This window comes from Polyodon spathula, chromosome 44, assembly GCF_017654505.1.
Source record: "Polyodon spathula isolate WHYD16114869_AA chromosome 44, ASM1765450v1, whole genome shotgun sequence".
NCBI lineage: Eukaryota > Metazoa > Chordata > Actinopteri > Acipenseriformes > Polyodontidae > Polyodon > Polyodon spathula.
Window position 1 is genome coordinate 1,553,773 of NC_054577.1, and position 16,443 is coordinate 1,570,215.

At 46.8% G+C, this 16,443-nt stretch overlaps 1 protein-coding gene across 1 annotated transcript; it reads right to left on the reverse strand.

Annotated features, from left to right (window-relative positions):
* Positions 1 to 1,185: 1,185 nt before the first annotated feature.
* On the reverse strand, positions 1,186 to 4,356 carry LOC121305574 (zona pellucida sperm-binding protein 3-like). Its single transcript, XM_041237245.1, has 9 exons — positions 3,973 to 4,356; positions 3,771 to 3,889; positions 3,191 to 3,294; positions 2,715 to 2,892; positions 2,499 to 2,619; positions 2,042 to 2,133; positions 1,855 to 1,961; positions 1,653 to 1,760; positions 1,186 to 1,298 (listed from the first exon to the last, which is right to left on the reverse strand). The coding sequence occupies exons 1-9, from the start codon at positions 4,354 to 4,356 to the stop codon at positions 1,186 to 1,188; spliced, it is 1,326 nt and encodes a 441-aa protein (XP_041093179.1).
* Positions 4,357 to 16,443: the final 12,087 nt, after the last annotated feature.

The window sequence follows — 16,443 nt, forward strand, 5'->3', positions numbered from 1 at the left end:
GTGTGCGTGCTCTCTCTCTCTCCTGGTGTGGTCATTACTGCGCTAGCCCCTGTTCTGTACAGGAGAGCCAGCAAACCCACTGACTTGCAGTTTAATTAAAGCAATAAATAATTAAAAGTCATGCTTTTTTTTTGGTGTGTGGTTTTTACTTAAAAGGGGTGGGATTATTAAATCTGCATGTCTTGAATTGAATGGCTTGAAGACCCGCCCTTATCTTCAGTAACCCCTTTCTCTGCACCCCAGATCCTTCTGGAGTTTGGTTTCCATTCTAATGCACTGGGGCTTGTTTTCAGTTTTGAACTAATCCTGTTTTTGTCCATTTCCCTTTGGAGCAGGGGGGTGTTCCTCTTCTTCAGGATTAACAGGGACAGGGAGACAAGAAACTGCTTCACAGTCTGGAAGAAAAAGATTTTATTTTTATTGGATCAATTTAGAACAGTGTTTGGCACAAAGACCAGGATTGGAAGGGCCAGTTTTAGCCACCCCTGCGTAAAAAGAAACTTGGTATGAACCAGTATCATGCACAGAACTGTAGGTGTTTGCATCGCAGTTATAATGCAAGCTTCATATTGAAACAGTGTAGTTTACTTAGATTGCAAGGGCGAATCAACCTGCAATAAGATTGCCATGTTTCAGAAGATTCCACGAGCACAGATGCCTCTAAGGTACAGTACTCTGCAAAAGCATACCTTGATTTGTTCAGTCCCAATAGTTTACAAATAGAGACTTTGACCTGCCTGCATCTACACACACTTTATCTTGCAACAGCTAGATCTCTATCTGAACACTGTCTTTATTGGTTGGAGATACAGGTGCTGGGAAGCACCTGTCACCAGTAAACTACACAGTCTAGAAGCATGGAGACAGGATTAATACAGGTTTCAGTTTAAACACTTTACATGATCAAGTACTGCTCAGAACTAGAAATTAATTAGAAATGCTCAGCATTAGAAATTAAATCCCTTTTGTTATACCAGTTAGGTGTTGATTACATTCATGATCAGAACACGCTATGCAAGCCCAATGGAATCCCTCAACACCCCCCCTACCCTCAAACAAGCCACCCCCCCCCATATTGTATTATGGTATACAAGTCATTCCATCAGTCCCCCCCCCCACAAAATATTAAGTGACACAAACCACAATGCAGTTCATTTAATAGGTTTATTTCTCATTGAAAAAAAATCAAGCAGTGAGTTTGCCAGCTCTCCTGTACACCACAGTGGCCAGCGCAGCAACACAGCCCAGAGCCACAGCAGTGACCACACCAGCCAGGACCAGAACCTCAACCGGGAAGCCTGGAGAAAAGGGGAGGAGGAACCTGCCATTAGGGAATTTCTTTTGGTGCACCACGCAGAATTTGCTTCAGTAAAGCCACAATGCCCTTCAAAAGCCACATGGCGTTTCACACCCATTATGAATAAATACAGCTTTGTCATACCAGTTGTTTCCAGCATGCCCTCATTTAGTAGGGCAGACTTGAGATGTTACATGGAAGACAAATCTAGAAAGCCCTGCTCTATCAATCCTGTAGCACAGAACAGTTACATCTGTGTAAAGTCATCTGCCAAGTAGAGCCAGCACCATCTGACAGTTTTCACCTCCCTTTGTTTTGCCTATGTGTAAAATCATTGCAAGCAAATCAGCTTCACCTGGTGCAGTTCTGTCCTCAGCTTCAGGCACCTTTGGGGCATAGTGGTTGGGTAGAGTCTCCAGGATGACCAGGGGGCCGACGCGAGCGTCACCTTCCCAGTCCAGCGCTGCGAGGAAGAGGTGCAAAGTGTATCGAAACCACCAACACTAATTCAGTGTGAAAGCCTCTCCACCCCTCCCCAACAGGAACCAATCCCTTACCCATGCTGGCAGCCGCCCCGCTCCCTCGTCTCCTTCTGGAAGAGGCAACACAGCTCCCAGTGTTACAGCAGCTGCACACTGAATCACTCCCATCCACAGAGCTCCACCTAAGGGAGAGAGCACACCCAGGGGTGAGCCAACCCAGGGGTGGAGGGGGAGAAACAGGCTGCCCCTCCCAGACACTCACCTGCCAGAGCCAGCAATGAAAGAGCAGGCCTTGTTCACAGAGTCCACATATCGGGAAGCAGCTGCCACCTTCAAGGTGCAGGTGATGTAGATCTAGGAGGGAAATGGAAAATTCACTAGTTTGAGGAGAAGCGTTTCAGTGGGAGAGCACATTCAAAACACCTAGTCATGAGTTACATGCAAGAGTCACTTAGCATGTAGCTTTTACCCAAAGCGATTTACAGAGGGGGGGGGGGGGGGGGGGGGGGACAATGCATAAATTGTGGAGACACTCAAATAGGACCTCATTTGAGTCATCCAAATGACAGACCACAAGGAGGTTCAACGACTTGCTCAGGGTCCCACACAGGGAGTCTGTGGCAGAGCTAGGATTTGAACCTCCTGGTATCAAGCCCCTTTTACTGCTGGACCAGCACATTTGTGCTCCCACCAAGTCACTGTAAACAGGTTTGACTCACAGAGCTCCTAGGGTCAGAGTAGAAGCGGAAGGCATCGAGCTTCATCTGCAGCTTGGTGTTCTGAACTCTGGGAGACACGAAGCGGGACCCGGAGCCAGACACCTTTGCATCAACCAGGCAGCTGCGGAGAGACCACAGGGGTTTAAAACACTGGAATCCTACAGCTCAGCCATGTAGACTGGACCTCTCAAAACAGGGGACAGGCCAGCCACTCACCCATTGTTCTCAATGATGACGTATCGAGGGCTGGAGTTCTTGTCAGGGACCAGGGTGGCCACACAGCTGTCCACAAAGAGCCGGAGGGGCATGTGGTTGGTCCCGTCGATAGAGGCTTCGACGTTCAGGACGTCCCCCAGGGAGTAGATGTTGGAGGTCCTCTGGATGACCCAGTCATCTGCAAGAAAGACCCCCATTACATGAGCTGGCAGGACTGCATGGGAATACATTGTGCCGACCTGAAGCGTGCTCTGCCTGACAAACAGAATTCTAAAGACTATCCAGTTGTCAGTTTGAAAGAATGACAGGAGAAACCAGTTGGAAGCAGCTGGCTGGGCTCACATCTTGCCACTGCCTGGTGATGCAATCTGCCCCACCCCTGCCCCCCGGTGTTCAGCTCTAAGATTGGGGTCTGAAACAGCCGTCTCCAGACGGGGGCCCCGTGCGCCAAGAGATTCTTGCAGGAAGCTACTTACCGCTCATCAGTCTCAGGGAGAAGTCCAGGGCTGCCTCAGCTAGCTTGGTGGAGGTGAAGGGCACCCACGTTGGTTTCAGAGCATTGCTGCTCACGTTGTGCAGCCTGGAACAGAAGGGAAGCCAGCCAATCACCATTACACTCAGCACTAGACTTGCACAGAAGTCACTTCAATTTAGCAGAGAAAGCTAACCAGCTCTATAGTGGATAGCAGAATCAAGCTGCCAAACCCAAGCAACCAGGCACAGAGAGGCACACAGACCTGTATGTAAATCTACAATATATACATTTTAAAATGTGTGGCAACATCCATTTAGTATGTAAACTCAAATCACCTGCAATGTGTATGGGCAAAAGGTGCACAAATCCATGGCCATCTAGATACTCACTATAGGGAGACAGCGATAGAGACAACCCTTCCCTAATGAACTAGCCCCTCCTTCAGCACACTGGGTTAAACAGTTATTACAGTTTAGCTAGATTGGAACTATAAGTTAAAACCTTAAACAATTAAGCAGATGCACTTGTGCGCAGTTGTCTGGGCAGCACATGTTTCCATCAGGGAAGTCACGGGCGCTCACCTCAGGTAGTGGCACTCGATGCCGATTTTAGCGCCGTTGGTTCTCACTATAGGAAGGTTTGAGTTGGGGGTCGGGCTGTAGTTGAGGGTGAAGCTGTAGACTAGCTCGTCCTTGACCATCTAAAAAAAGGTGAAAATACGTTAAACCCTCACGCTGCAAGAGATAAATTTTATATTGCTGCGCCAATGTTAACAGCTCTTACCATCAGAGTGCTACCGCACTCCTGCAGCTGAGCATCAAAGACCACGCTCTGCGTCGCGTCATCCAGCCGAGTAACCCCGCAGCTACCCAAGTTGAGATCAGAGGCTTTGACCAGCTGGCCGATCCCAAACAGATCTCGCTTGACCGTCACCACGACCCTGGACTCTCCGCACTGCGCGGCGACTGCCCGCTGGAGCACCGCTCTGCCGGCGGCCGGCAAGAGATTTGAAGAAGCCAACGGGTAACTCACGACGGCCCTACCGGTATTTGTTTGACTGAAGAGTTGAGGTTTAGGATCGAACCAGGAAGCGTCGGCCCCACCTTGGAGCACAACCAACACCAAGACCGCTGACAGCAACCAATTATTATTCGCTGAATAACCCATAGTTACTAACTAAAGACACAAACTCACCTATCTTCCCAGCGCACAGCCGGGTCTATTTATACTAGTGAAGAACTTTGAAACGAGGTGGGGGGGGGGGGGGGTGGACCGGGGTCATAGTCTCCACTAGGATCTAAATTGATTTGCACGTGGTATTTGAATTCCCAATTAACCCTTTCATGCACCTCATATGAGGAACTGATCAAAAAACACGCGGAAGGCGCAAATGGATGATGACCTCGCAATTACCCACACCTCCATATACAGCAATATATTACCTGTTTAAAACGACTTGAATCTCAGCTAATCCCGATGATTCATGCATGAAAAGTGACGATACAGTTCACTGAATCACTTTCAAAACGTTTGGCCACTGTGCGTTATTTTCATCTGTTTTTTTTTTTTTGTTTGTTTTGTTTTTGTTTTTTAATTCCCATGTGTAAACTCGATTCGGGCATCTTAAATGGGGGGGGACCCCTACCCCCTCTACACATTGGAAGCGCACGGGACCCTCAATTGAGCAATTTAACACCAGCATTGCCTTAATTATCCCCGCACTCAAGCATAAGAACGACGCGCCAACCTATCCGCAAACAGGTGCGCAATTATCCCCCCCACCCCGTCCCGTCCAATTAAAAAAAGCCAAGTGGGCAAACTCATTGAGCTTCTTATAAAGCGTGTGTTATTAATGCTCTTCAGCGCACTTTGAGTGAATCCCGGGGAAGTGAGGGGAAACGGAGTTTATAGAAGATAGGAAAAAAAAAAAAAAAAAAAAAAAAAAAAAAAATAAGAAATAGTATACTTGTAGTGTTTAGTTTTCACTCAAAATGAGTTTACAATTACCGTTGCTTTTCTTGTACGTCATGTTACAGACCGGTAACGCTGCGGAACATGCGCCGCAGGGTAGCAATGTAAATCTTAACTGGGAAAACTCCCCTAAACTGGGAAACGATTCTGGCGAAATTGGAGTCGAGTTGGCGACCTCTGAAATGCAGCCGGTTGAAGTGGAAGAACACCTTGATTCCCCCCTGTTCCGTCCACTGGCCGAGGAACTCGCAGAGCAGGCGAAAGGTGAAGAAAAGCAGGTCAATGCGCGACTAATGCGGCTACGAGCCCTGGGCTACCCAAAAACGGGAGCGGGGCATTCGGGAAACTCATCCACTCACATCAGCAGCGGTAGAGGTGGCTTCAGATTACTCGGAAGACCGACTCACGCCCCGTCCCAAGTAATTAGACACCGGCTTTTCACTCCCGACCACTACCACAGAAAAGGTCTATGGAAACCCGATATCGGATTCCCGAACCCCCAGCGACCGACACCGGCCTCCGCTTGGAGAGTGCTCGGGAATCGGCGCCCGCAAGACCGTGGGGAGATAATCCGAGCCCCGGTTGGCGCGGCGCCGGACCGGTTTAAGGCGCGGGTTCCCGAAGGGGTTTCTTCCAAAAGTATCATTAGCTACAAAATAATGCGCGGGTCGAGCCCCAACCCTTTCCAGTCCGTGTCTATCAAGTGCGGCGACCAGAAGCTGCGAGTGGAGGTCAACAAGGACTTTTTCGGAACCGGTACCCAGCTCCAGGCGTCCGAAGTCAGCCTTGGCAACGGTTGTCCCAGCAACGGCGTAGAATCCGCCTCCTCACTCACCTTCGAGTACGACCTGCATGCGTGTGGAAGCAAGCGTACAGTAAGTGAATCCAACTTTTAAACCCGAGGGGGACACGCAGCCCCTCTGCCGCTTTGGAGGTGGGTGTCAGGCTTGTCTTCAGGTCACGGGGGAGGCGTGGAGGTGCAGTTTGATACAAAGGTGCCTCAAACTAGGTCTCCTGCAGCCAAGTTTTGAAGCCAAGTGGTTTGGTGTTCCCACGGCTGTAGATGCTTGTGTGAAAGTCAACCCACAGACCCTGGGAGCGTATTTCGGCAACGCTGCTTTGTGAATACCCGTAACTGCTAATCTATTTCGGCGAATGTCATTTTTCTAGTGTTTTAAAATCTAGCCGTTTTGTGCGTAAAAGCGCGCATGCGGCCGTCTGTGCCAAGTATAGTAATGTGTTATTTTGCACTGTGTATTGTGTGGCAAGTCTAATTCTCTGGACCCGTGTTCTCAGATCACAGATCCGGAGCTGATATACTCCAACACCATCTACTATCGGCCCGCGGCCGGGAGCTCTCGGACACAGCCGCAGTCGGTCAATGTGGAATGCCGTTATATCCGGTAGGTCGGTGTGGTGATTCCCGGTATTGTCTCTCTGCGGAGAATACCGGATGAGTCCAATCCTGTAACTTGCCGCATGCTTATGATCTTAAATGTGCGTGCGTGACCGTCGCAATAAGGGTGTACGAGAAATACTTCTGCACTTCCAACCGTGCCATCTGTTATAAGGCCGGCTTGCAAAATCAACTTTGAATAAATTTTGAATACAAATTATGATGACCGAAGGCTTTGCACTTCTGATGTGACTATTTTAAGTTGGGGGTTGGTGCCGGCGCTTCGCTCACTGTGTAATTGTACTTCTCGGTTTTATTTCATAACGCATATCGGTTTCGGTGGGGCAACTTCTCAAACCCCTTGAAGTTAACAGAAACAGTTTTAAAATGTAACTAAACGAGTCTGAAAGCGTGTTCCTGTTAATCTTTTACATCCTGCGTTTTTTTTTGGTTCTTGGCCTCTCAGATTGCAGACAGTCTCCAGCGACGGAGTCCAGCCCTCTTGGGTTCCCATGGTCTCCACTCGCTCCTTCAAGACAAAATTTGCCTTTTCTTTCACAGTGATGAATGGTGAGTACCCCCCATTTTTTTTTTTTTCCTGAAGGCTTGGTAGTTAAAGGGGCACGATACCAGGAGGTTCCCAGCTCAACCACTGACTCGTCGTGACCCTGAGCGAGTCACTGAACCTCCTTGTGCTCCGTCCTTCAGACGTAAAACAAACGAGGTTCTTTTGGAAGTGACTCTGCAGCAGTGGTTAATGCAGAGTTTACCCTCCTAGTATAATTTGTAAAAGCTGCTGAATGACTAATCTATGAGGCTTCAGATTTTGACTTTGCCCTTACAAGCGGCTCTGGAGCACGACTGTGCTAATACGGACCGTGTGTTTTATTATAGCTGACTGGAGCGCCAGGTCAGAGTCGAGTTTCTTCCATCTGGGGGAGTCCATCAACTTCCAGGCGTCGGTAGACCTGCATAATCACCATGGCCTCAAAATCTACATCGACCGCTGCGTGGCGACCACCAGCAACAACGGGAGCTCTGAGCCGCGCTACGACATCATCCGGGATTACGGGTGAGTTCCAGGGGAGTGGGGTCCATCACCCGGGGCCGATCTGGGTACGGGTATGCAGGTAGTATACACTTAAGTTGTGTTCCTGCTTCAGTCAATCAAATAAACAACTTTTTTTTTCTAGGTGTCTGGTTGACAGCCTCGCTGAGGGCTCCCCGTCCCGGTTCGTTTCTCCCAGAACCAGCGAGGTTCTGAGGTTCCAGATGAAAGCGTTTCAGTTTGAGAGTAATCCCGATGCTCAGGTCTGTGAATCTCCTTGCGAGGGACCTTCCCTGCCGGCCTCGCTTCTCTGTCTCTCTAAACCGCCTGTGTTTATTAATACAAGAACGAATGCTTTCTGAACAACTGTACCCTTAACCATTAATAACCACCTGACCTGCTGGCTTTAGAAATGTAATGAATGGAGAACCGTTGACTAGAAATCTGTCGGCAGGTTTTCAAACTGCACTGTCCTGTTCTTGGAGGAATCCCAATGAGGGACAGGTTCAGATTCAGATGGAAGTAAGACTCCAGTTGCATAGCAGTTTTGCCTATTCCAGGTTTTGCTCCTAGCTTGATTAGCTCCACAGTGTGTCTAGGTAACAAGCTCTGGAATGTAACTACCCTAATACAAGGAATGGATTGAACTACGATGCAATAGTCTTATTTCCAGCTCTACAATCTTGTCACTCCAGCATGTGTGTTTTCTGTGTAGATTTATATCCATTGTTTGCTCCGGGTTACTGAAGACTCCAACCCTGCTGAAGAAACTCTGAAGAGCTGTACTTATGACACAGAAACTGAATCGTGAGTCTGAGGAGGGGGAGGGGGGGGGGGGGGGGGGGGGGGGGGGGGGGGGGGGGGGGGGGGGGTGATCAACTAATCAAACCCGCTGCTTTCCACGCTGCAGCCCCTGTATCAGAGGCTATGGTTGTGTGAATTCCATGATAATTAAATCCTAGACCTGAACAAGACCCACACATGAAATGTGGCAACACATGTTATACGATTTGCAGCCTGTACAAATTCTATTTTTTGTAACTTTTTGCATCCACTTCAATCTTAACTAGTGTGTGGCTCTCTGATTTTTGTGCATCTCTGCAGATGGACTGAGCTGGAGGGCAGGGAGTCTGTGTGTGACTGCTGTGAGACGGAGTGTGTGCCTTCATCACGGACCAAGAGATCAGCCACTCTGCTACCAAGTATGACTCCCATTGCATAGCAGCTTGATCCATTCCTGTACACCTAGTTTAATAAGCTTGTTCAAACCCCTGGCCACTTTGATATTAATAACAGACTTCATTGAGGGGAGTTTTGAGCCCCAGAACTGGGTGCAGCAGCAGGGCTAGTGTGTTTCAGCCTGTGCAGGTTCCCAAGCCTGCCCTGCAGATTTTAATGCCTGACTAGAGATGATCCCTTCAGAACTGTACAGCAAGTCTCTGTCTGCAGGTACTTTGCAGAAGAGCAACTTCACCATCGGACCCCTCAGAGTCATCGATCCCAGCTCCAGCCCTTCAGTGAGCTTCAGCAGCAGCAGGGAGATCAGCAACCAGACTCTCTGGAGACGAATTCGCGAGGAACTGGAAGGTAATTGGGCAGCACACGTTTTAGACTGTTGGCTACAGTGCTTCAGACCCCCTGTTTAGACCGACCTTGTAGATCTCCTGCTCTGACCTCTGCACCACGGTCCTGGATCCTCAGCTACTGTATTGCTGCTCCACTATGGCACTGTAGATATAACTCTGTAATCCTAACTGGCTGCATCCCAGTTCATATTCTAGCAGTGTTATTTGCACTGACTGTAAACTATTTCAATATGAAGCTTGCAGCTGTTGGAGCAGCACAGGGTTACAGTGCAAGTTGCCTTGGATAAAGCTGTCTGCCAAGCGCTAGCGGGCAGTGTTTTGTGATGGATGGTCTCCCTGTTAGTGAGATGGTGATGTCAATAGCTCTAGAACCTCCAATGCAGACAACCCTGGCTTTTTGGAAGTTAGACTCCCATTGCATAGCAGTTTGATCCATTCCCGGTTTTGCAAGTTTAAGGCACCCAAGCTTGTTGCCTATACACACTGTGGCTAGTCACCCTGGCAGTAGTAAAACCTGGAATGTGTGAAACTGCCCTGCAGTAGGAGTCTTGTTTCCGGGTCTTGAAGTGCTGATGTTGGTATGAAGTGACCCCCCTGCCCCTCTCTCCGCTCCACCAGGTGCCTCGGAGATGGAAGTAGCCCAGCTGTTTGCCATGGTCGCGGCTGCCGTCTGTGCCTTCTGCATCCTGCTTGGGATTCTGTGCCTGTGTCGCCGCTTCTCTCTGAAATCCAAAAGTCAACCTGCAGAGTAAACGCTGTCAAATAAAATCCATGAAAACGCTTGGCTTGTCCTGTCCTTCATTTAACCTCTTCTGGTACACCAGGAATTAGACAGGACAACCTGTTTCTTCAAGTTGGCTTTTTTTTTTGCAGTTTCCACTCCATTGTTAGCATTTTGCTTTATGTATTTTATTTAAGGGTTAGTTTTGAATGTGCTTTACCAGACCCCTCTCTGCTCTACAGTGCTGTTACTTTGCTTTTATTTATGGGGAAACTTCTATATAGGTCAAAACTAAAACTTTTTTCCCAAGAAAACGGGGGGGGGGGGAGTAGTTTAAATTTAGGTGCAACTTGGATGGATGTGTGCAGTTTAATATAAATGCATTAACCTGTGCAGTAACAAATACGATTAAACGAAATGGGCCAATATCGAGTTAGTGCTGCGCTAAGCATACGATTTTGCGATAGTGAGATCTGAAGCAGCGGGGGAGTTAGTGGTGATCCAATAAAGAATCTTTAGAAGAAAGTCAGGTAATATCAAACTTTATATGGTATATAACGAAATCGCCAATATTTCTGAAGGAATATCTATCTGATTTAATAAAATAATTTACTATATGTAAATAAGGGGTGGGTGTGCGCAGTGCAAGAGAGTCTAACGCAAATACTTTAACAAAGCAAACATGACAGTTGCAATAGTATTCAATACTCATTTTCTTTTATTGGATTACAAGTAAAGAGATTGAAATGGTCCTTCACTCGAGCAGCCCGACCCGATCTCCAGTTTGATCCCGGATCCTCTCCTTTCTCCTACTTCAACTCGGCCGGTTTGTTACTCGCTCTCGCCCTTTTCTTTGCTTGATTCTTCAGCTCGGTGTTCACTGGTTTTCTCTTTAAGTGTCTTTTCCTTTGTGCTTTGCGGGGGGCGCGTTTCCTGGATTTTGCCATTTTTATTTTATTTTTTTTCCTAAGTTTTGAAAAAATAAAATAAGGGCGACCGCTTTTTTATACAGTTGCCGGCGCGTTACTTGTTTGTGACAGGTGCGCTCACGCAAGCTTTGGCGTCACGACGTTGCAGTGTGATGTAATCTGGACTTTTGCTGAAAAACAACTTGTGCTTACCAGTCCAGCCTGTAGTAACTGGACCAGGGTGCTGAACCATCTAAGATAAACAGTATACAATATTATCTTGTATTTTATAGTTTAATAAGAATAAATAAACAGCATATCTACAATTAATGTGACATTATATGTATGATGTGTACAAGCCAAACAAATATCAGATGACTATACTTGGATCTCATCAATATCAGGGTCTAGTGCTGTATATTATAAAGACATTTCAGAGGGCTGGATCTCATCAATATCAGGGTCTAGTGCTGTATTTTATAAAGACATTTCAGAGGGCTGGATCTCATCAATATCAGGGTCTAGTGCTGTATTTTATAAAGACATTTCAGAGGGCTGGATCTCATCAATATCAGGGTCTAGCGCTGTATATTATAAAGACATTTCAGAGGGCTGGATCTCATCAATATCAGGGTCTAGCGCTGTATATTATAAAGACATTTCAGAGGGCTGGATCTCATCAATATCAGGGTCTAGTGCTGTATATTATAAAGACATTTCAGAGGGCTGGATCTCATCAATATCAGGGTCTAGTGCTGTATATTATAAAGACATTTCAGAGGGCTGGATCTCATCAATATCAGGGTCTAGCGCTGTATATTATAAAGACATTTCAGAGGGCTGGATCTCATCAATATCAGGGTCTAGTGCTGTATATTATAAAGACATTTCAGAGGGCTGGATCTCATCAATATCAGGGTCTAGCGCTGTATATTATAAAGACATTTCAGAGGGCTGGATCGCATCAATATCAGGGTCTAATGTGTGTGTGTGTGTGTGTGTGTGTGTGTATATATATATATATATATATATATATATATATATACATATATATATATGTGTGTGTGTGTGTGCTTTTATCAACACTGGGGGGCGCTGACTGACTGCTCTAGCTGACTCCGGTCTGGTGCTGCAGTCAAGCCAAGCTCACAGACACACTGAGCTCTGTAATAGCTTATTTTGCCTCCCCAGCGCATCAGCACATACAACGGCTGTGACGCTGGCTCCGGGGATCAACCACAGTGCGGTCTCCCCAGCGCATCAGCATGACAACCGTCTGGATTGAGCTGAGTAGGGTACATCTCAGGGGTCTATAATAAGACGCACAATGTGTTATCACAATGTGACACTGCTGTGTTGAATGTCAATTTGTTACCCTCCGTTTTGAGCAACCTATAACGATCACTACCTGTTCTGGTTAGTTTACCAACAGTAATATTAAATTGAACGCAGAGCTACGTCAAGCAAAGGACTCTCATTTTATTCCATACCCCAATCCTTGTTTGTATTTTCTGTACCTGAAATGAACAGAGAAACTTTATTTTAAATCAGCAAGTGATCTGATGACTTGGTACTGAAAAGTAATCCAATTACATTTTAATGATTACTCCAAAGTAATCTGATTACATTTTAATGATTACTCCAAAGTAATCTGATTACAAGTAACTGCCCTGCCTGCTTAAACCACACTGTGTTGAAACCATGTGACTGCCTTTGCTTCAGTCACTTTTTCATTTAGTCATTTAGCAGACGCTTTTATCCAAAGCGACTCACAGAGACTAGGGGGGTGAACTCTGCATCATCAACAACTGCTGCTGCTGCTGCAGAGTCTCTTCCAATAGGACCTCAGTTTGTTTTACATCTGAAGGATGGAGCACAAGGAGGTTCAGTGACTTGCTCAGGGTCACACACTCACACACAGGGAGTCAACGGCTGAGCCGGGATTTGAACCTCCTGGTTTCAAGCCCCCTTCTTCAGCCACCGGAGCTGCTAGCCTCTTTGTATTTTGTCAAAGGTTACCCTACTTACTCAAAACAACATGTGACCAAGCCGAGGCAGATGAATCCAGCGCTGCAGTACACGATCACCAAAAGCGTTTCAGCCAAATCCAGCCTGTCTGTTGATCAAAAACGAAGAGAAATCTAACCCTGTTATATTAAAAAGCCAAACTGCAGCTTTCCCCGTCTGCGTACTGCTCCTTTGACACAAACTCCTTATTGAAACCCTAACATTTTCACCCATCACGAGAGCCTGTTTCTATATCCCCGATTACTGAGCTGAAAACTGAAATTCTCCCACCCCGAGGTGATTTCGTGCAGGCAGGTATATAAAGTAGATCAGCGACACATCTGGAGCTGCTAGATTTGCACGCTGCTGTCCATACCCAGACTGAACCTGGTAGACAATGCAGCCTTTTAGAACTGGAACAAAACCTCAGAACTGGCTCGGGGTTCTCATAACCTCAGAACTGGCTCGGTGTTCTCAGAACCTCAGAACTGGCTCGGTGTTCTCAGAACAGGCATCTGCAAGTCACTGTGGTTTTCATGCAGGCAGGTGTATACAGGAGTTCAGAGATGCATCTGGAGCGGTTCTGGTTTCAGAAGTACCTGGGTAACATTTCTTGTAAGTCCAGCAGTCCAGTTTCTTCTTCTCACACGTGGTGCAGTTCACAGCCTCCGCGCCGCCCTCTTAACAAGAATAAAACAGACATTAGAACACAAGAAATCTAGCTACAGATTCCCAGAGGTTTGAAGGACCAGACTTCCTCCAGGCAGCTAGCTAAAGGTCTTATTGTTATCAGAGAGAGTTTGTTTATCCAGAGCGACTCACAGAGACTAAGGGGGTGAACTCTGCATCACCAACAACTGCTGCTGCTGCTGCAGAGTCACTTCCAATAGGATCTCGTTTGTTTACGTCTGAAGGACGGAGCACAAGGAGGTTCAGTGACTCGCTCAGGGTCTCACACAGCGAGCCAGTGGCTGAGCTGGGATTAAACTGGGAGCCTCCTAGTAAACAAGCCCCTCTGTCTCCCTCGTACTCGGTTATACAATATCGTTCAGGACAGCGTCCAGTCTGCTCTTGAAGGATCCGAGGGTCTCTGCTCCAGCAGCTCTGGAGGGCAGTCTGTTCCAATGGTCCAGCAGCATGTCCCTGCATCAAATTGCTATTTATTTATTTTTGCACAGAAGAGATTACAATCTTGAAAAGGCCTTGCTTACTGCAATGTGGAGGGCACAGAACTGTAAAGAAAAAAAAATACATATAATATATAATATAGATACATTTATTAGCAGAATATTCATTTTCAAATCAGAAAAGTCATGTTTTTTTCCCTTTCGATCACATCGAATATCTATCTGTCTATCTATCCATCGAGCCATCTATCTCTCTCTCTCTATCTCTCTGTCTGTTATCTATCTATCTCTCTATCTCGCTGTCTGTATCTATCTCTCTATCTCTATCTATCCATCAATCCATCTATCTCTCTCCTATCTATCTCTATCTATATCTCTGTCTGTCTATCTATATCTATCTATCTCTATCTCGCTCTCTCTGTCTATCTATCTATATATATATATATATATATATATATATATATATATATATATTATATATATATATATATATATTTATATTATTCCTCAGTGAAAGTCAATATGCCAGACGAGATTGAATATGATATTCTTACCTTCTCTTGTATATTCAGGAAGCTTGGCTTCAAAAATCCAATTCCAGAACTTAGGCAGGTCATCCACGGTCTCATTTAACTCTACTCAAACCAAAATAATAATAATATAATAATAAAATAATAATAATAATAATAATAATAATAATAATAATGGTATTATTTCTCTCTCTCTCGATATACTGATGCACAATGAAGATGCAACAGTCCAAGTTTTCCATGAGTAGTTCACTGGGCACATGCATGATGTTATTTGCATTTCAAATAGTGAGCAGATAGGTGTGTTGATTGTTTCAGTGATACTGTTCCTTTGGGATAACACAACATTGAGATTTTATAATAAGGGCAGGTGCTCAGTGTTTGGTGTTTGAGTTGATTGAAGAATCTGTATAAACAGTAAGAGGAGTCCCGGTGTTAGTAAGGGGAGCCCCGGTGTTAGTAAGGGAGCCCCGGTGTTAGTAAGAGGAGCCCCGGTGTTAGTAAGGGGAGCCCCGGTGTTAGTAAGGGGAGCCCCGGTGTTAGTAAGGGGTGCCCCGGTGTTAGTAAGAGGAGCCCCGGTGTTAGTAAGGGGAGCCCCGGTGTTAGTAAGGGGAGCCCCGGTGTTAGTAAGAGGAGCCCCGGTGTTAGTAAGGGGAGCCCCGGTGTTAGTAAGGGGAGCCTCGGTGTTAGTAAGGGGAGCCCCGGTGTTAGTAAGGGGCCCCGGTGTTAGCCCCGGTGTTAGTAAGGGGTGCCCCGGTGTTAGGAGCCCCGGTGTTAGTAAGGGGAGCCCCGGTGTTAGTAAGAGGAGCCCCGGTGTTAGTAAGGGGAGCCCCGGTGTTAGTAAGGGGAGCCCCGGTGTTAGTAAGGGGTGCCCCGGTGTTAGTAAGAGGAGCCCCGGTGTTAGTAAGAGGAGCCCCGGTGTTAGTAAGGGGAGCCCCGGTGTTAGTAAGGGGAGCCCCGGTGTTAGTAAGGGGAGCCCCGGTGTTAGTAAGGGGAGGGTGTTAGCCCCGGTGTTAGTAAGGGGAGCCCCGGTGTTAGTAAGGGGAGCCCCGGTGTTAGTAAGGGGAGCCCCGGTGTTAGTAAGGGGAGCCCCGGTGTTAGTAAGGGGTGCCCCGGTGTTAGTAAGAGGAGCCCCGGTAGTTAGTAAGGGGTGCCCCGGTGTTAGTAAGAGGAGCCCCGGTGTTAGTTAGTAAGGGGTGCCCCGGTGTTAGTAAGAGGAGCCCCGGTGTTAGTAAGAGGAGCCCCGGTAGTAAGGGGAGCCCCGGTGTTAGTAAGGGGAGCCCCGGTGTTAGTAAGGGGAGCCCCGGTGTTAGTAAGAGGAGCCCCGGTGTTAGTAAGGGGTGCCCCGGTGTTAGTAAGGGGAGCCCAGTGTTGTGTTGATGATGTAATCTGGGTTATTAGGAAGACTGGCAGATTTTTAGAGCCAGGAAGTAACAGTACCGAAGATCCGGAACACGCGGTGCACTCGCTCAGCTACCAGCGTGACTTTATCCTCTTCTGAAAAAAAGAAAGAGCATTTCTATTTATTAACTTTTATATATATATATATATGTGTGTGTGTGTGTGTGTGTGTGTGTTTGTATTCATTTCAAAGACCACAATCAATATCAATAAATACTATCTATCTATCTATCTATAGGGTGATGCAAAACTTTGAACTAAATTGCTTAACAAATATTAAAGTTTATTTAAACAACTGCTACAATATGAAACTATTTAAATAAGTAAATGAATATTTAAAACGACACAGACTCTTACCGAGTCCAAACGGGTGGAAGTCGCCGAATGTGGTGTACTTGCTGCAGTCTGCTGTCCGGTATTTTGATTTATATTGCTCGCACAGTTCAGTGAAACGGTCCTGAATCATTTTGAACCGCAACCCGCAGAACACGCAGCCGTCTGTCGCACCGGACCCGGCGCTCACCCCCAGCAGTAGAACCCAGATCATTTCAGACAAGGG